General features: G+C 37.6%; 1 protein-coding gene and 2 long non-coding RNA genes across 3 annotated transcripts; 2 read left to right on the top strand and 1 right to left on the bottom strand.

Annotated features, from left to right (window-relative positions):
- Positions 1-769: 769 nt before the first annotated feature.
- Positions 770-3,197, top strand: LOC130726615 (probable L-type lectin-domain containing receptor kinase S.7). Its single transcript, XM_057577919.1, has one exon. It carries the CDS (start codon positions 1,062-1,064, stop codon positions 2,988-2,990), a length of 1,929 nt encoding a protein of 642 aa, XP_057433902.1. The 5' UTR covers positions 770-1,061; the 3' UTR covers positions 2,991-3,197.
- Positions 3,198-6,984: 3,787 nt separating this feature from the next.
- On the top strand, positions 6,985-8,269 carry LOC130721938 (uncharacterized). Its single transcript, XR_009013723.1, has 2 exons — positions 6,985-7,657; positions 7,897-8,269. It is a non-coding gene; the product is annotated as an uncharacterized LOC130721938 (long non-coding RNA).
- Positions 8,270-19,126: 10,857 nt separating this feature from the next.
- Positions 19,127-20,622, bottom strand: LOC130726359 (uncharacterized). Its single transcript, XR_009014799.1, has 3 exons — positions 20,353-20,622; positions 19,442-19,688; positions 19,127-19,328 (listed from the first exon to the last, which is right to left on the bottom strand). It is a non-coding gene; the product is annotated as an uncharacterized LOC130726359 (long non-coding RNA).
- Between the last annotated feature and the right edge of the window lie 627 nt (positions 20,623-21,249).

The raw sequence follows: 21,249 nt of genomic DNA, 5'->3' as shown, positions 1-21,249 counted from the left end.
AAATCACATTACCAACTTGCCCACAAATTCGAGATCCGAACTTTACAATTGGCCTCTTCAATTCTCCAAAATTAAATCAAAAAATTGAAAAAGGGAGAGGGGATGTCCTATTTTGTTTTTCATTCTATATGTATGAGAGGAAATTGCTTTCTTTTTTAGGCTAAAATGCAGAACTTGTGGAATTTACATTTGAAGAAGGGAGAACACAAAAAGAGCCTAAAATACAACACATCAGAATCGATTTTCTCCACTTCAACAGAAGAGTTTCATGGGTAAACTTCTTTCCATCTCTTCTTAGCCTCGAGCACCGGTCGCCGTGCGCGCCGATCTTAAAGTAGAAGGGGCAGTTCACCCTGATTTGGGTTGGGAGAAGCTGAGGTACGAGATTGAGGGATTCAAGGTTGTGGATTCAGAGAAAGGGATTCAGCGGTTGTGGGTCCAGACGACGGGATCCGACGGTGATATTGGTTCAGAGAGGAGACTCGGCGGTGGTGGAGGTTGGGATTTGAAGGGATTAGAATGGCAGAAGAAGAAAAGTGGAGATCTGGAAGAGAGAGAGCAGATGAAGATGAAGAAGATGTTTATTTGTAAACGTGAAGAAGATGATTTTTTTTTATTAATTTTATCAATTAAAATTTTATTAAATATTTCACGTTAGCAAAAAAACGTTAGTTTTTGAACAGAAAGTTGTTGGGGGACTAAAAGTGTTGACGAGGCCAAACGTCGGGGTAGCAAAATGCTATTTTTAAACTTTAGGAACTCCGTTTGCACATTTTACAAATCTGGGGGACCAAATGTGCTAATAAGCCTTAAATGAACGCATTACTCAAGATTAACCAAGATCTAAATCCCTCTGAGCATAAGAAAGTGCTGCCCCTGCCCCACCCAAATTGACATCCATCCACGGCAGTTGCAATCCCATTCCCGCTCACCCTTATTTAAAACACACCCACACCCACTCTCCCACCACCACTCACGACTAATCATTTGTTGACTCATTCTCTCTTTCTTTCTTCATTCACTTCCTCCAATCTCGTACAACACAAACAAACACACCAACCATGTCTCCAACAACAGCAACCATCATCACTATCACCACCACCTTCTTCTTCTTCTTCTTACCTCCAACCACACTATCCCAAACCACCACCTTCAACTTCCCCTCCTTCACCCTCCGCAACATCACCCTCCTCGGCGACTCCTTCCTCCACCACGGCGCCGTCGGCCTCACCCGCTCCACCCCCGTCCCCGCCTCCAGCTCCGGCACCCTCCTCTACAACAACCCCATCTCACCCAACACCACCTCCTTCTCCACCACCTTCTCCTTCTCCATCACCAACCCCACCACTCCCTCCTCAACCGCCCACAACCGCTTCTCCTTCTTCCTCAACTCCTCCCGCTTCCTCGCCGTCGATTTCAACACCAACCGCAACCAAGTCGCCGTCGAACTAGACAACACCTTCAATCCCATCCAAACCGCAGAACCAACCATCGATCTCAAAAGCGAGAAATTAATCACTTCTCGCATTGACTACCACAGCATCAACAAAAAGCTCACTGTTTACTTAGCATACTCGAATTCAACAAACCCTGAACCAAAACCCATCTTGAATGCTGATGTTGATCTTTCTGGGTATTTTAAGGAGAATCTCCATGTGGGGTTTTCTGGTTCTACTGAAGGAAGCACTGAGCTTCACCAAATCGTGAGTTGGAGCTTTGAGTCCTTTCAACTGGAGCCTCAGAATCAAAGCTTGCACAATGTTTCTTCTGGTAGCAGCCCTGTGAGTGTTGCAGTGGATGGTAATCCAGCTTCGAATTCGAACTCTACCAAGAACCGTAGTGGGAAACGATTTGCAATTGGTTTCTGTGTTGCCATTGTTGGTCCTGTTTTGTTCTGTTTAGTGCTTTCGGTTTTGGGGTATGTTTCGTTCCGGAAATGGAGTAACATGAGGAAGCAGAAGAAGAATTTTGGGGCTTGTCCTAAGGAATTTGGTTACAAGGAGTTGAAATCAGCTACAAAGGGGTTTCATTTTTCGAGGATACTCGGGAATGGATCGTTTGGTACGGTGTATAAGGCCGTGTTTGTGTCTTCAGGAACCGTTGCGGCGGTGAAGAGGTCTAGGCATTCCCATGAGGGGAAGACAGAGTTTCTTTCTGAGCTTTCTATTATAGCTGGTTTGAGGCATAAGAATTTGGTTCAGCTCCAAGGTTGGTGTGTTGACAAAGGTGAATTGTTGCTTGTGTATGAGTTTATGCCAAATGGGAGCTTAGATAAGATTCTCTACCAATCTGGGGGAAATAATAACAATTTGTTGAGTTGGTTTCAAAGACTTAACATTGTTGTTGGTTTAGCTTCTGTTCTTAGTTACCTGCACCAAGAATGTGAGCAGAGAGTGATCCACAGAGACATTAAAACTGGGAACATTTTACTAGATGGAAGCTTCAATCCCAGGTTGGGGGATTTTGGTTTAGCAAAGCTGATGGATCATGATAAGAGCCCTGTTTCCACTTTAACTGCTGGAACAATGGGGTATCTTGCACCTGAGTATCTTCAATATGGGAAGGCAACTGAGAAAACTGATGTGTTCAGCTATGGTGTGGTGGTGCTTGAAGTTGCTTGTGGGAGGAGGCCAATTGAAAAGGAGGGTGAAGAGATGGTGAATTTGGTTGATTGGGTTTGGGGGCTTCACTCTCAAGGAAAGATAATTGAAGCTGCTGATAAGAAGTTGAATGGGGAGTTTCAGGAGGAGGAGATGAAAAAGCTTTTGCTGTTGGGGTTGAGCTGTGCTAACCCTGATAGTGCAGAAAGGCCTTCCATGAGAAGAGTTTTGCAGATTCTTAACAATGAAGCAGTGCCAATTTTGGTGCCTAAAGTGAAACCAATTCTTACATTCTCATCTGGGTTGCCATTGACTCTTGATGAGATTGTCTCAGATGCTGAGAAAGAGTTTGGTTCTAGCCAGTATGTATGCCAGATAAAGATTAACTGAAGCTGCTAAGTTAGTTTATTCATTTGATTCTTTAGTTCTTTATGATGATTTTTTGTAGTAACATTGATGTTTGTAGCATGATAAATTGGGAAATTCATAGTTCAATAACTGGAGTTCAAGCTAATCCATTGAACTTCATGGAACTACCATGTACACAAGACATATAGAAGCTTGCTATATACGGATATCAACTTCATTTTTTTGTCATTTAAGGTTTTAAATTGCGGTCGTGGTAACATTCGTGTTAAATAATTAAACTTGTGTAGAGATTCTTAGAAGTTCCAGGAATTCAAAGGTGGACGAACTTTACTATTAAGGCTTAGAATAGTCAAAGTTTAGTAAGTTAGATAACTTATAACTATTGATAAGCTATACACGTTTAATAAATTGTTTAGGTGGTGACATCATCAAGTAATCGACCTATATACTAGTATAATAAACCGTGTAGAACTTATCAATAGTTGTAAGTTATTTATTTTACTTGCTAAGCCTTGAACTATTGTATGTGATTGCAAAATTTTGGGTGAAAAATATCTACTACATGTCTGCAGAAGTCTGATAAACAACATCTTCCCTTTGGCTTCAAACTTGGTCACCAAAGTATCCAGGTGGTGTTTGATTTCATGTTGGAATGATTCACCACCTACTACTATTTACGTCCACAAGCATGGTTGGATCCTCGTTTGGAATTGTTTAAAAAGTACATATCTTCATAGAAAATTATGCTGGGGGTCGGTATAACGTATAGTTTGAATTTAGAAACACTTGATGACTGGTTCAATCATAATTTTAATCTACATTATTTGGAGCATTGACTGAAAGCCAAATGCAATTGACTTTTGTAACGGCTAGATATATGAGGCAAACTCTGAAACCCACCACAATTGTAGACACAAAGGCCAAGGAATAAACAGAAATAGATTGTCTAATATTTAGGAGTATATATTTGCTAGGAACATTCTATGAATATAATAACCCAACATGTGAATCAGCATATGCATATGTAGCAACTGTGAAGGGCCCAGGCTTAAAAAAAAGAAAGAAACATAACATGTAGCAGAAAAAGATAAACTGTCATCATGCCATGTGACTTTGAAAAAAATGAGATAAGAGCGTCATATAAGAAGACTCAGCAACGGTCATGAGATTGTGATAAAGGAGCCCACTAAGCTTGGCCGGTTGGCCCTGCATCATTGTTGTGGAAAGGGATATTTTATATATGGTAATATGCAGAAAGATTATGTTGAACGAAAAAAGACATAAACGATAATAAACTCACCATTGCCAACTTTTTTTAGGGGAGTCACCATTCCTAACTTGGATGCACTGAATTAGGTCGGTTTGGAGGTTCAGTTTTCAAATATTAATTTTAAAATAAAATGAAGTTAATCTCATGTATTAAATAATTGATTTAATAATTAAAATGTGAAGAAAAAAATAATTAAATGTAAGATTGTATTATTTGATATTTAAGTGAAGATACGTTCAAAAAAAAAAGTAAAGATACATGACTTTTGAATAAAAAGACGTGACTCTTTGAATGAAAGATTATAATTATGGGAAGAAACATGACTATTGAATAAAGAAATGTGATTCTTTGTATGGAATGATGTGACTCTAGGAAGAGAGTCTATACATAATGTTTGATGGGAGCACTATAATGATGTTAAAGGAAACATTGTCGATATCTATACACATAGAGATTGTCTTTGTATAATTGTCATTACTAAAGAAAGAACATAGAAGGAAATAGAAGAGTTTCTCCATTGTTGAGGAACACAGAAGAGCCTCTACAATGCTGGAGAACTTTATACAAGAACACTTTTTCTAAGTTCATCCTCCCAAGGCTTCGTTTGGTTTTGAGGAAAAGCGAGTGAAGATCGGGAAAAGGAAAAAAAACATGGAAATCAATAGATTTTTCCTTTGTTTGATTGCTTAGCAAGAGAAGGGAACAAAAATAAAAAGTATGTGAACCTAGTAGAAATATTCCACTGCAATTGGGAAGAAAAGCAGGAATTTTCCGATGTATCGAAGAAAAAAAAAAAACAGGGAGAGTTAATTTTTAAATCAAAATCCTTTATACTCGGTCTCATAATTTTCTTAACTAATATTCTTTTTCGCTAATGTTCTAACGAATATTTTCTACATAAGCTTCTCGTTAAGTATATATTACAATAATATATTTATTAATATTTTATTTTAATTCACAGGGTTGCATACAGAAACTTTGGAGCCTCAGGCAAAAATATTAAAGTACTCTCTCCGTTCCAAAATTATAGTAGTTTTGAGGTTATGCACAAAGTTTAAGAGTTCATTAATTGATGTTATAATTTGACTGAAACACCCTTATTTAATATGAGTTATATAAAAGAGAGAATGAAAATCATTGGTAATCAAATTGGTGAGAATTGTGATTGATGGAAATAAGAGATGTTAGGTGAGAGATAGAATACTAAATGAGGGCATGAATGGAAGAGATCAATGAAATAAAATACTTTGGATTTATAAAACAACAATAGTTTTGAAAAAACACTCAAAAGCTAAAACAACAATAGTTTTGGAACAGAAAGTATCATTTTTTACCAACACTCGAGCGAAGAGATACTATAGAATATAAAGAGACTCAAGATGGGACTGATGCAGATTCTATTGAGAAGCAGCAGCCGCATAAGTTTTTTTTGGTAAGCCTAAGTGATACTAATAACGAGTATAATGGGTACTCCAAACCCATGATACAAAGAGATAAGAAGCAAAGAAACAGGAAAAAATAAGAAAAGAAAACGAAACAAGGAAAGTATATAAAAAGCCAAGCCACCCCACAGCAAAAAGGGCAACCAACAACAAAATCCCACCCTATTTAGTCTAGCCAATTTAACCCTTCTACCAGTACATCATACAACAGCAATTCGATCAAGAATCCCATTAAGGGCGAGGCAAAGGCCGAACACAGCAACAGAACAAGGACGCAGCAGCAAGATGAAACATTAATTTTCAATCCACTCAGGTAGTTTCAAGGCACACAGTTGAATTTGAGGTCCACTCATATAAAGAAAAATTGAACCCTTTTAATTTTGCCTTTAGCCAAATCCAGGACTTGTATTGAATCAGATCAGTCAAGGTACTAGTTTGACGTTTATTGGTCCAATTGAGGTTAAACTGGGGTTAAACCGGTAACAATTAAATCATATATTTTCAGAAAAACTATAAAATATATTAAAGAAATTACTAATAATTATATTATGTTACGAAAGTAATCCCTAATTGAATATAATGGTTGTTTTTCAAAAAAAGAGGATGCACTTGCAAAGAGCAAGTCCGTGCGATTTGTGAAACAAAAGTAATTTTTTTTGTCAGCAAAAGTTAAAAAAAAAAAAGGAGCATGGGTTGTGGTCCCTTTAATAACTTTTTAATGTGAAAATAAAACTTTGACAAAAAAACCCTAATATAATGGTTGCCTTTCTTCCTCATAGTACATGTTGAATTGAAGTCGCACACTGGGAATGGGTAATCTGAACAGAGGTTGCAGAAGTGCATGCTACAATAGTGGCCCTCATATGTTCTCCAGCAGTGCAAAGTGACAGAGAGGCTTGCATTCACTCTCAGATCTGCTCCTCCCACTCTCCCTTTCCATCTTCCACTCTTTCCTCCGCCACTCACCACCATTGTTTCCTTCCTCTCCACCTCTTTGGGTTGTTCACGCACAAAACGACGCCCGTCCCTTAACGTTTTAAATTAACCGGATTAAACCGGGAAACATTCCGCATAACACGTTATTCACTCTCTTTTTCAACTTTCTATTTGAACCGGTGACGGGCAACGAGCTAGGTTGGGAGGAGGGACAAATCCAACAATTTGATCATGTGAGGGCAATATATACATATAAATACGTAACAAAAAATATTAACATATGTTATTAAAAGTTTTAAAGCACATCATAATTGTTCCCTACGAGTTTTCACTGCATAATTTTTTCATTCTCAGCAATATCAAATACATCATTTAGCCATTCATCTCCCATAATTTCGCATCCGATTCTTGATGATCTTCATAGCGGAGAACGCTCTTTCAATTGTTGCGATTGCTACAGGTAGTATCAAAGTGAGCAAATATACCATCAGATATACAATATGCTTCCTACTATCCACAAGCTCTGTAGTAAGAGCACTAATTCCTCTCAATCCTGAAAGTGCATTATCAGAGCATACATCCATGAAGTCAAGGGCGGACCCACTTCAGATTGAGGGGGTTCAGATGAACTCCTTGAAAAAAAAAATTACACTTACCCTCCTATATAATTTTTTTTGAACCCCCTGAAATTTTAAATACAACTAGTATACCAAGTATTGCACCAAAGACCCACACTCACTTACTCCTCTCACTCTCTTTCTCTCTCTCATACACGCGCACTCTACTCTGCCACTCACCCTCTTTCTCTCTCGCTACCCTAGATCCCAAGCACGCACGCACCCACCACCACCAGGCCACGGCACCACTAGTCCACCACGCACCACCTGCGGCCTGTGCCACTCAGGCCCAGCCCAGCCACGCCTCTCTATCTCACGGCTTATCCTTCTCCCAAGGCCAAGACAGCAAGATCACGCCACGCACCAGTCACCACCCACACGCGCCTCTCTTTCTCTTTCAATGGGTTACTGCCACTGGGTAAGGTTGGTGTAGCTATTTTCCTAGTTCAATGTTTATTTTGTTTCCTAATTCTTTATTCTTGTGTGCAACTTGATTGATTTTCTAACTTTTCTTCTAATTGGGTGTGCATTTAAGCTGATTTATTTCCTGGTTGTGTGATTACCGCATAGGATTATGGGTTTCTTCTTGGTTTGATCTTCTATCATGCCGAAAAACTTGCTTTTAGATTTCAAAGTTTGACTTAAGATTTCAATTTGCTTAGGTAAAGTATTATGGGCCACCAAAATTCTACTTTTAGATTTCAACTGAAAGAGATTTCAATTTGCTTTTAGTGTTCAATTTGCACAGCCACAACAGAGAATTCAGGTATTCCCTCATGTATATGCTTAATATTATTTGTGCTACTAGCCTACTACTACTTTTATTACTATTTTTAATTTACTGATTCTTGTTTCTGTTGAGAGTTTTGTATTCTGTAATTTCATAAACCCCGAGTCATGGGGATAAATAAAGGACTGGGTAAGTTTGTCAATATCCATTTAGTGTGCACTAGTGCACCAAATGGCAATACGTGTAAACTTGTATAGGGCACATTGTAAAGAAGATAAATTTTATATTCTATTTCAATTGATTGATCTGTTTTTTCAATGTTCATTTTCAATTTCTATTTTCTCAATCCCCAATTTATTGATTTGGTGTTATTGTATTAGAAATTACAATTGTTTATTTTTTTGGAATAATGAAGTTGAGTCTGTTTTTAATTCTAGGAAAGTCATGAACAAATATTTAGTAAAGAGAGCAAGGTCATCAAGTGAACAATGTGGATCAAGCTCACAACAACAACAACAACCACCAAATGTTTAAGTTAATCTAAATGAGTTGCCATCGGATCCTAGATTGCGACCAAGAATTACGACATATCATCCTAATGATAAAGATAAGATACAAAGAGCATATTTGCATAGAGGGATGTTGAAAGGATTTTTGCCAGTCTACTTTCAAATCCCTTTCAAGATTCAATTGTAGTATAGTAAAGGGTTTTTATCGTCTTCAGGGAATTGGAAATACAACGTCGTTCTTTAGTAAAAATACTTAAGCAATGATTCAACAAGGGTTTCAGTTGATTGTTTTGAGATATATTGTGACATAAAAGAAAAGCAAAGATAAAACAGGTTGTGAACAAGTTGAGAAAATAGTTGGAATTTGATTTCGCCGATTAACTCTTCAGTATCCTTATGATTTCACATAATTACTTCATATGTTGTATTTCATCACATCATTTCTTATCCTTTTCATAGTTCCCTCAGAAAAATGATCATTCAACTCACTTTCTAACCATCAATCCCTTGAATAATTAAGAAAACAAGTTGAGTTAAGCTTAGATGTTACTTGACTAATGAAATTAATAACATTCCTAGAACTTAAAATCACTAGATGATCCTATCTATTTCAGATTCAAGTAACTAGTTTCCACAACTTAATCAAACCCAAAAACAAGTTTTAGTTGATCATTCTAAAACAAGCATTAAGAGCAAGATAGATCATTGAAATCAACACATAGAAACATGAATTTATACATGAGAATCAAGATGGATACATTTAAGATAAAAGACTACATCCAATCTCAACACAAAGAAAGTTAGATATCCATTTCCATGGATGCTTTGAAGCTTACAAAAAGAAACGGAGAAGAAGAAGATGATCTGTGACGTCGTCAGCGTGTTCCCAACTCGACGGAGGGTGCACGAACTTCCTTTCTTCGTGGGTTTCCTTTCTCTCAAGTTCTGGTTCTGTTTTTTTATGTTTTTTTTCTCTCTGTTAGTTGAAGATTTCTAAAAAGGGGGCTTAAATAGGAAAATTCGTCAGGAAGAGTGTCTGGCGGCCTCTGAGGAGCACCCGACACTCTGCTTTCTTCAAAGTGAAGTTTCCATGACCGCCAAGAGCGCTCGGCAGCCTCTAAGAAGCGCTCGACACTCAGGAACTTCAAATTTGTATTTCCTACTCAAAGCTTTGCATTTTCTTCCATCTTCAATCCTACAACACTTTTTGAGATTAGAATCAATGCTTGTGCATATTCTAACTAAATTTCACATATTAAGAAGTTCTAATCAAAAGAGGGTGAAGTTGTCAAATATAACTCATTAGGCTAAAAAGCATTTTTGGTCCCTAATGTTTCAAGTTTATGCAAATTCTGCCCCTACTCTATTTTTATCGACGTTTCTACCCTTCATGTTTTCAAACAGTGCACCGTCTACCCCTCCGTCAGTCATGCTTTCTCAGGAGAGGTTCCTGAGTGGATTGGAGAGATGAAGATGAGTATATGAAGTTGATGATGATCAAGGAAATGATATGAATTAAATTTGTTTGATGTATATATCAATTAAGTATGTAACTGAACTGGTTAAATGCATGTTTTTCTACTTACAGGTCTTGAGTTTGAATCTCTCATGCCCCTTTTTTCCAATTTCACTTGTAATTTTCACGTGATAGGTCCAAAAAATATTTAAAAAAAGTCAAATCAGCTCATTTCATTAGTTTTTTAACGTCTGACTGACGGAGAGGTAGACAATGCACTGTTTGAAAACATGAGGGGTAGAAACATCGACAAAAATAGAATAAGGGCAAAATTTGCACAAACTTGAAACATCAGGGACCAAAAGTGCTTTTTAGCCAACTCATTAATCACAAAGATAAGTGCCTAAATTGCACATCAAAACTAGGTAAATATGACACTTATCAAGGTAAATATGACACTTATCAAGGGCCATGTCAACCTAAGAATCACAACTTTCCGCAAAAAAATAACGGAACCTCAAAAAGAAGATTTTCTACGGCATGGTTCACTGAATTTGCAAGTTGGATAGAGTACATCATTGAAAAAGATGTTGCATATTGTTTGTGTTTCTATCTCTTTAGGCCCGATCATGGAAAGTAAGGTGGTGGTGAGACACTTTTCACTAAGGGATTCAACAGTTGAAACAAGAAAGAAAAGATCACATCTCATGTTGGAGGTCCTAATAGTGCTCATAACATTGCTTTAAGGGAATGTCAGGACTTAATGAAACAAGATCAACATATTGACACTGTGGTGTCTAGGCATTCTAACAGACTTCGAAACATCTACAGAATGCGCTTAAATGCAACAATTGATTGTATTTATTGGCTATTAAAGCAAGGCTTAGCTTTTCGTGGTCATGATGAGTCAAGGGGTTCTACCCATCAATGTAACTTCTTCTAGCTACTTAAATTTCTTGCCATGCACAATGATTTGATAAAAAGTGTTGTTTTGGATAATGCTCCTGAAAACCATCAATTAATTGCTCCAACAATCCAAAAAGATATTGCTCATGTTGATGCATCAGAAACTACTAATGTCATTATTGCTCGTGACATATCAGCTAAATAACAAATGAAAATTGCTCTGCGTTATGTTAATAAAACAGGAAGTATTGTTGAGCATTTTCTAGATATAGTTCATGTTAAGGATATCACTGCTTCATCATTGAATCAGTAATCGATGAACTATTTTGTAAACATGTGTTTAGTATATCAAGTATCATGTTGTTTATCCACAAGTTTATCTTCTTTTGAAATCGGTACTGATTTTGCTTGTTGCAACAGCAACTGTAGAAAAAGTTTTCTCTGCTATGAATATTGTGAAGAATAGGTTGCGTAACCGAATTGGAGATACATGAATGAACGATTGTTTAGTTACTTACATTGAGAGTGGTGTATTCAATAACATTGACTCTGAGCTTATTGTTCAACGATTTCAGAACATGAAATCGTGTAGAGGACAACTATGACATGTATAATTTCTTATGTATAAACAAATTATAGTTGTTTTTAATTATATTTTTGCCGATGTGTTTATTTGAAAAATTTGAACCCCCTAACCCCGAGTCTTGGATCCGCTACTGCATGAAGTAATTTTCAAGTTGATTATCAAGTGCCAAAAGTTTCACTGGAGAAAAATATGAAGGATAAATATGAGCCAAACAAATCAATTTTTCCTTATCAAATGAAGCAAATGCATCTCTTGGACTTAAGCATGCTACACAAAGAAGCAACTCTGTATTCACTTCAATAAATCAATTATTCAACTCTTGAACTTATCGATCAATCACTTGATAGAATAATTCAACTTGAAAATGATGCAAATTAAAAACTTTCTCCAAGTTGCGCCTTGACCTCCCTTGTGTTTGAAATGTATCAGTTATAGTAACAACATTGTGTCTTCCAAAAAATAATGAAACCTCATCAAGCAAAGAAAGAATGCCATCATCCCTCATAACTTGAAACCTTTGTTTTGACACAACAACTAACTTCATAGCATTTACAATATCTTGATCACTTTTTGGTAATGCTTGAGATAACTGATTAGTAATCCCTAAAATGTTCTTTATCAAGTGCAAGATATAAAAACTTGGGTTAAATACTATAACCGTCCATGAACTTTGAGCGAGTTTTGAAAATCGTCCCTCGCCGAAAAATGATCTGAGAACCATCCCGAGACTTTCAAAAACAAATTGAACTCGTCCCTCCGGCAGCCTCGAGTCCGGCCAGCGCTTACGTGTCTGTCCACGTCAAGTAATGAGTCCAAGGTGGCTTTTTTTAATAATAAATATATCATAATTATCTGAATTAACCCTAAATCCCCAAATTAACCCTAAATTAATAATAAACAACATCATCAATTTCAAATAAACATCTTCATCGTCAATTTAAAAGAAAAAACAACTTCATCAGCATCTTCAATATCTTTTTTTTAAGATTAAAAATGAAACAAATCTCATCCATATCAACCCCAATTATAGAATAATGATCTGAGAAGAAAAATCACATCTAATCTTAAACAGTAATTCATCTTTTTTTCACTGCTTCATCTTCTTCTCCTCTTCTTCTTCTTCAATTACCCATCATCAGGAGATCCACCATCGTTTTTCTTAATCTTCTTCTCCTCTGCTTGCTCACTGCTTCGTCTTCTTCTCCTCTTCTCTCATATTACCCATGTTTTTCTTTCAAGACCCACACGAGGCACTCTAGACCGGATCTGGGTTGAGGTTTTCAGGTTTTTTGAGGTTTGTTGGTGGTTGGAGGTAGTGGCTCGGCGTTGTGGTACTCTAGACCAGATCTTCTTATTCTTCTTCTCATATTACCCAGGTTTTTCTGGAAGGAGGAGGTTGAGGTTTGCAGATCTGATTTTTGGTTTGCCATTTCTTCTACCCTTTTTGTGCAGATCTGACTTTTGGTTTTACTTTTTCTTCTTCCCCTTCTGCTGAAATTTGGGATTTTTTGATTTATGTGAAATTTTTTGGTTAGGGATTGGGGTTGTTATCGGGGTAAAGATGTAGTTATGGTTGGGATATGGAGAATGAGGGGCGTTGATTGCGGTGTAGGTCGGGGTTGGGAGGTGATTTTTGGGTTGTTCCACTGCAGAGAAGATAATGGTTTCTGGGTTGAGATATTGAAAGTGTAGCATATTTTCTGGGTTTTGGGGTGTTTTGGGTTAAGATTGTTTCTAGGTCTTGTGATATTGGGTTGATGGCTTTTAATTTCTTGAAGTTATAAGGGATTGGGGCTGGAGTGAGGGAGAGCGTGGAAAATGGGGATGGTGGGAAGAAGAAGGAGAGGAAGAAAAAGATGATGATGATGATGAAGACGTTAATGAAGAAGAGATGAAAATGTTGTTTTTGTTTCTGGAAATTTTGTTGAACAATATGAAGATATTTTTTAACTAATATTTTTTTAATCATTTATTATTTTTTTTTTAAAATCCATGTCGGGCTGTCATTAATTGACGTGGACAGACACGTAAGCGCTGGCCGGACCTAAGGCTGCCGGAGGGATGAGTCCAAATTGTTTTTAATAGTTTGAGGATGGTTTTCAGATAATTTTCCGGCGAGGGACGGTTTTCAAAACTCGCTCAAAGTTCAGGGACGATTATAAATTTTAACCCAAAAAAATTGAAAAGAATGCATCAAATTCAAAAAAGCACATGCTTCACCTTTTTTGTCTAAACTTATGTCATCTTCCTCAACATATTCAACCACATCAATCATTGGAGAGAAAAAAGAAATTATGCTAAATAATATACTATAATGTGAGCCCCATCTCGTATCCCCGGGCTTCTTGATCATGATTTCTTGATTCAATGCACGACCACTAGAGATCTCTCCATTGTTCAATGCTTCTTTCACCTTCACTCTTTGACTTTCACGAATAATATCTCGACGCTTATATGAAACTCCAACAACATTGCACAAATTAGTAATTGTACTAAAAAACGATACAACTGTCAACATGTTTTTTTGCTACTGTAACGAGCTAATTGGAGTTGATGAGAAAAGCAATGAACATAGAATGCACAATTATTCTCTTTTAATATCAAGCTTTTGAGACCAAAAATTCACCTTGCATATCACTTGCTCCAATGTATCCTTCTCCACGTAATCTTGACCAGCTCAACACATATTTTGCCAATAATGACTCCAAAGTTGATTTTAGTGATAAAGCAGTAGTATTTGAAAAATGAACAAAACCAAGAAGACGATTTAATGGTCTCACTAGCAGCGACTGTAACAAGAAACCTTTATGAATTGCAGGAGCTATTAACTTGAGATTTCCACAAGCATTCTTCAAAACTTGATGAATAGTACTGTCATTATGGTTGGAAAGAAAGTCTCTAGAAGCTCAAGAAAATTTTCCTTATTGCTTGAAAGCATTGACTCATCATTGCCACAAAAAGCTAAATGAAATTCAACATACAATATGTTTTTTTAAGAACACACAATATGTGAAGCGCACAAAATAAGCAATTTGGAAGTTAAAATCCAACATTCAAACCATCCAAAATGTAAAGTCACTTAATTTTCTCGAGCATTCAACTCATTCAAAATGTAAAGTCTACATTATAAACAATCCAATATTTGTAAGGTATTGTTGAACTTTAACCTATATATACAAACGAGAACCTCACGGGGAAAAGACACTAATCCACATCTCCGGCCCATCCCCAAATTTTGTCTAGGAATTTTCATCTCTATCGTCATCTCCACAAAAAAAATTATCCGAGGTTAGAATATATCCCAAACAAGACAAAGTTAAATGAAATTCAACATACAATATGTTTTTTTTAAGAACACACAATATGTGAAGCGCACTTTACTATGAAGTAGAACTTTAAAAGCTCAACATAACTTTGTCTATTTTCACTCACGTCTATTGACATATAGTCATGTTGGCGCATTTATGGATAAATTTATTTTAGTACATTTTAACTTATTAACCTATAAGTTAATGACATATTTACAAATAGATTTGTTCATCTACTATAATTCTTATCATTGAACATACCTTTAAATAAGCAACTAGACCAAGCTTTCAAAATGACCAACCTTAAGCTAAGCTCAAAAAAAGCATATGTCAGGTAATTAACAGGTCAGACTCATGCCTTGAATATTTTAAGTAGACCAGTCTATTTCCACACCTAGCCACAGAAAAGGAAAGAGGCATAGATAAAACTAAGTGTATGTTTGTTTCAGTCTTTCAGATTCAAAAATATTTTTTAGTTATTTAAAAAAGGTTAACGCAGACTTAAGGGTGTTCAACGAGAGCTCGATTGGAATGCTTCGGAGTCCTTGGCTCGCCTTGAGAGGGAGCTTCAGAAGGAGTATGATGATATTTTACTCCAAGAGGAGCTTTTACGGTACCAGAAGTCAAGGGAGCAGTGGGTGATGTTCGGTGATCGAAACACTAAGTTCTTTCATCTTCAAACTGTCATACGCAGGAAGAGGAACAAAATTCATGGCTTGTTCATGCATAATGGAAGTTGGTGTACGGATCCCGTGTTGCTTCAGGAGGAGGCCCGAAGGTTTTTTATTAACTTGTTTTCTGTTGATGTACAGGTTACCAGAAACCGAATTATGGAGAACAGGACACCAACAATACCGGCGGCGGAGCGAGTGAAGCTGGTTGCACCTGTTAGTTTGGAGGAGGTTCGATGTGCTGTTATGGCCATGAACTCTTTCAAAGCGCTGGGGTCAGATGGGTTTCAGGCTTTTTTCTACAAACAATTTTGGAGCACTGTGGGTGGGGACCTTCACCAAATGGTGACCAAAGCGTTCCAGGAAGGTCGTTCTGATCCTGCACTGTTAGATACTCTGCTTGTCTTAATCCCAAAGGTGGATAATCCAACCCGCCTGAAGGATATGAGACCCATCAGTTTGTGTAACGTGGCGTACAAGGTTATTACCAAGGTGTTGGTGAACCGAGTCCGGCCGCTGCTTGCCGAGTTGGTTGGACCCCTCCAGGGAAGCTTCATACCTGGTCGAGGAACTAGGGACAACATTATCCTGGCTCAGGAAGTCATGCATACCATTCATACTCATAAGCGAGGGGGGGTTAGTTGCTTTCAAGATTGATCTTGAGAAGGCTTATGATCGGGTAAATTGGGATTTCCTTTGTGCAACCCTGTATGATTTTGGGTTCCCTCTACCTCTTGTGGCGTTGATCATGTGGGGTGTGCAAGCGTCTAATATCTCAGTTTTGTGGAATGGGTCCAAGCTGGACTCCTTCACCCCCCAGCGGGGTCTTCGACAAGGAGATCCCCTTTCTCCCTATCTTTTTGTTTTATGCATGGAGCGCCTTGCTATTCAAATCCAGAAACTAGTGGATGAGGGTGCTTGGCAACCAGTGCAGATTACAAAGGAATGGATAGGGATTTCTCATCTATTCTTTGCGGATGATGTGCTCTTGTTTTGTCAGGCTTCACGAGAACAGGTACAGGTGGTGACTGAGACACTAAATGAATTTTGTGAGGCCTCCGGGATGCGGGTAAATTTGGAGAAGTCCCGCATGTTCTGTTCTACAAATGTGGATCAAGGGAAGCAACAAGCTCTTTCCAGCATCTCTGGGATGAGACGGGCTAGTAACCTTGGCAAGTACTTGGGGATTCCGCTGCTCAAGGGAAGGGTCACAAGAGCTCAGTTTGCGCCTATCAATGAGAATGTGAACTCGAGATTGGCTTCATGGAAGGGTAAACTTCTCAACAAAGCGGGACGATTATGTTTGGCTAAATCAGTCTTGTCCTCGCTGCCGGTGTACACCATGCAAGCCCTTTGGCTTCCGGAATCGGTATGTGATCATGTGGATAAGATGGTTCGGCAATGCATTTGGGCTAAGGGGGATAACACGAGGAGTTGGAATCTATTTGCTTGTAATGATATTACTAAGCCTCGCGATCAGGGAGGTTTGGGTTTACGCCGTGCGAGACAAAACAATGAAGCTTTGTTGGGAAAAATGGTTCATACGATGATGCGTGACCATGATACTTTATGGGTCAAAGTGTTGGCGGAAAATATTTGAAGGGGAAATCCATCTTAATGGCGAACCACCAGCGTGGAGAATCTTATATGTGGCGGAGTATTGTGAAGGCTAAGGAGGTTGTGGCTCATGGATTCCGTCCTCGATTAGGTGCTGGTAACTCATCGGTTTGGTATTCTAATTGGTTGGGCACTAGACTTCTGGCTGAGCGTGTTCCGTTTGTGCATATTACGGATACAACGCTGCAGGTGGCTGATTTGTGGATTAATGGTGGATGGAACTTGGCCCGTTTATTTACTCAATTACCTGATGATGTGCGAGAGGATATATTGAGCGTGACAGTACCACAACAACTAGAGGGAGGTGATAAGATTCTTTGGCAAGGGGATAATGATGGGTTGTACACGGCGGCATCGGCGTACCGTTTGTTAACATCTAACAACTCACTGTCTTCAGGGATATGGAAGATGATTTGGAGGTGTACGGCTCCGGAGAAGGTCAGGTTTTTTCTCTGGTTAGCGGCGCGGGATGCCTTGCCCACGAATCAGCGGCGACAGCGCTGCAATCTTGCCCAGGATGCATCGTGCCAACATTGTGGTGCTCCGGTGGAGGACGCGGAACACATTCTACAGCTCTGTACCGTTGCTCAACAAGTTTGGAGCTATTTCCGTTCACTACTACCCCGGATGCCAGGTAACTTGCAGTTCCGTGAGTGGCTAGTTGGTCTGCTACAGCATGAGGATCATGCCCTTTCTTGTGCGGTTCTTTGGTTGCTTTGGACTTGGAGGAACAATAAGATTTTTGAACCACATCCTTGGCCGATAGAGGTGGTGTTTAGGAAGATTCAAGTGGCTGTCGTGGAGTTCCGGCGCTGGGGTCGGTTACGGCTTAAGCAGGGGAACGATAATGCTGCAGGGAAATTGGAAGCGGGAACGGTGGAGTTGTGCACTGATGGCAGCTTCGTTCCTAGTTCAGGTGTGATTGGAGGGGGTGGTGTTTTTAGGGACAATGACGGGCGATGGGTTGAGGGTTTTGCCGCGTTCTGGGGTGCATGGGATGTGCTTGCTGCGGAATTGCGAGCTCTTCATGTTGGGTTAACTCTGGTATGGGATCGTGGTTTTCGCAACGTCGTTTGTTACTCAGATTGTGCTGAACTGGTTGCGGTGGTTATGGGCACACAAGACGTGAGTCTTTATTGGCAACGAGATGACATTTGCAAGGTAAGAGAGCTGCTAGTCCGTGACTGGAAGGTGATGGTTAGTGGCATACCCCGGGAACGGAATATGGTCGCAGATGCTTTGGCAAAGTACGCTACTAGAGCTTGTTGTGGTTTGCAGCTCTGGCGATTACCCCCTGCTTTTGTGGTACCTCTGTTGTGCCAGGATGTGCTTCGTTAGTTAGTTTGTTGTTTCATCTTCCGATTGTAACAAAAAAAAAAGAATAATATGTTTTGTGTTTGACTACCCTAATTAAAATTACTTTTTTTATTCTCTCTCATCTATCTTAATATATTTCTCATACAAGCGAATCAAAGTATGTTTTCCTAAAAAGTTAGATTTTAGTTTTTTAAATAATTATTTTTTAAAAATTGAAATAAATATCTGAAAATTTTAAAATAACAATTTTCTTTTTAAATAAATAAGCTAAACCAAACTCGCTCCAAGTTCATTTGCAAAACACTTTATTGTTTTCAGTTTTTCTAACAATTTTAAATGAATTCATTAATTAAACTCATGAAATAAATAAATAATATCCACAAATTCTAATTATGGATAGAATTCCTACAAAAAAAAATTTAACTCATTATTTTTTTAAAATTAAACTCATTCTTAAATTAACTCATTTTGGAAATTAACTTGAGTTTTTTTTTTCTAGTAATGGTAAATGAATTCATAACTTTTTATAAGGACTAAAAAAATATTATTCACAGGCGGTTAAAATAGTTTCTCTGCAAATTAGGTTTACCACACAAAAAATACATTGTAAATAATATGCACTAATATTTCACCGTAAAATTGTCCGAATACCGTACAAAATATCGATCCATATTAAATCATTACATGGATAGATAAATTAAATGTATTTGAGTATTTTCAAGCTTTCATCATTTGTTGTTCGGGTGGGCCGGATGTAAACACCACTATCAAAATGTTGTGAATTAACTGCAAGAATAGTAAATTCTCAGCTATTTGGCTGAAAGTTTTCAGACAATTATCTTGTTGTCATTTTATTAAGTTACAAACTTTATTTTACATTGTTATTAATTATATGTTTACAAATAATAAACAGTGTGTGTTGTGATCGAGATACATGCACCACCCGATCATGTGATACACCTAGCCTTAATTAGAGTCTTGATATTGGCTGTGCCTATACGCAATCAACACAAGATCACATTTAAAAGATGATATCATTTGAATATCAAATTAAAACACGACATATTTAGCCAATCGACATGCAAGGTAGAAAAAGCATCACATTACCTTGATTAGTACATGAGAATGAGATATGTAGCTAGTGTTGCATAGCATGGAAGGCAAGTTGATTCATGTGATGATGACAGAAGAAGGGAGAGCACACTCCCAACAAAAGCAAAGACTCTCTTTCACCATTCCTGGGTTGTGCTCTCTCTCTTCTGTCAACATGCATGAAATGTCTCATCGCACTTCCCAACTTAACCAACCAATTAACCCCTTCATGCATCCCCTTCCTCCACGCTCTTTGTCACACCTTATCCATGTCCATCATTAATGAAAAACACAAAACCATTAATTGGACATGTTCATACTATCTCAACTGTTGTTCAAATCTTCTTCAATATTATGCAAGCAACTGAAGCAAGAGAGAATCAAATCTTGTCATTTAGGTTATTGACAGTGAAGGGAAAAAATTGCAAGCCAGCTAGCTAATTGTGCCTATTAACCTCTTGGATAGCACCGAAAACCTTATAAATTAAAATATTATTTTGTTCACACTTGAATTACACTTATATAAGGAGAGAGATAGAAAGAGACAGAGAAATGAGAAATATAAATATATATGATAGAAAAAAATGTGACTGAAAAAATGAAATGAAAGAGAAATTAAAGTCTAAATGAACTCCTTCAAATTAACGCATATTGGTTTTCATGTTGTTTGAGAAATCTCCTTCTTCACATATCCAAAATATAGATCCATAAATATAGACATCACTAGTAAATAAACTTCTTTATAAATGAAATGTTATATTGGTTCCAATATTTGATCATGTTTACAAAAACCTGAGATCCAATTCTCTCTTCTCCCAGTGAAGAAAACTATCACTACAAAACTCATAACTCATGAATATACAAATATAAAGTATGGTAAATGTTCTGCTCTTAAAGCAAAAATTAATAATTAACCACAAACTCACCTGCATATATACTCATTTCTTTCCTTTCAAATTAAAACAGCCAACCTCTCATCTCTTTTTCTCTCTTATTGTAGTCATGTATTCATGGTTCAAGTAAAGAACGTACAATATGAAAAGATCTGGTTGAAGAGAATGAACCATGATGATAGGGTCTATATAGTGGGGGGGGGGGGAGTAGCTAGCACAAACTTTTTTCCAAAGAAGAGAAGAAATAGATGGGTGAAGGGAGAAAAAAGATAAAAGCAATTTGAAAGAAAGAGAGAGGAGAGAAAAACGTATAAACTAAAAACTCTATCTAAATGGAATTAATGGATCATACTCACTAGAAAGCGGTTCATATACACACATCAAGGTCATTGAATGGCTCACCGGCTGAGGTTGTTATAAAGTGGTCCTCTATGCTGAATTAATTTGGTCAGTGACCGTCACAATATCTTTTTGGCAGTTTCTATATTATATGTTTTTCCCGTTTTGAATGGCAACTCTTTGGATGTTATACTAACAAGGATATATAGTTGCAGGGATGAGGATATTGAGTTTCATTTTTAATTAATTGGAACATTAAAGAGGTGTTTATCTTATCCTAACATCATTCTAAACTGAACAACCATATTTAAGATAAATAGGTCAGCAATTACACTCATTTTTTTACTTAGTAATGCATCTAGTATGAGGATTTACTCATGAATACACTCATTGTGCCTTAATGCATCTTACAGCTGAAACATAAAGTACATGCAGAAGTAATTTCTATAGTTGTTCCACCCTTTACTATTTTATGGTTCCATGAATTACTCTTTTTTTGACTTTTTATATATCTATCTCTCCTCCTTCACGTTTCCTCCCATGCCGAGATGATGCTTTGTTTTTGTTTGGTTTGTGCGACTTTCTCTTCGC

Source organism: Lotus japonicus, chromosome 6 (assembly GCF_012489685.1).
Source record: "Lotus japonicus ecotype B-129 chromosome 6, LjGifu_v1.2".
NCBI lineage: Eukaryota > Viridiplantae > Streptophyta > Magnoliopsida > Fabales > Fabaceae > Lotus > Lotus japonicus.
The sequence above is the reverse complement of the archived record's forward strand: the minus strand, read 5'-3'. Positions and strand labels throughout refer to the sequence as shown.

Coding starts and splice junctions, on each gene's coding strand:
- LOC130726615 (XM_057577919.1), top strand. CDS start 1,062: ATGTCTCCAACAACAGCAACCATCATCACTATCACCACCACCTTCTTC.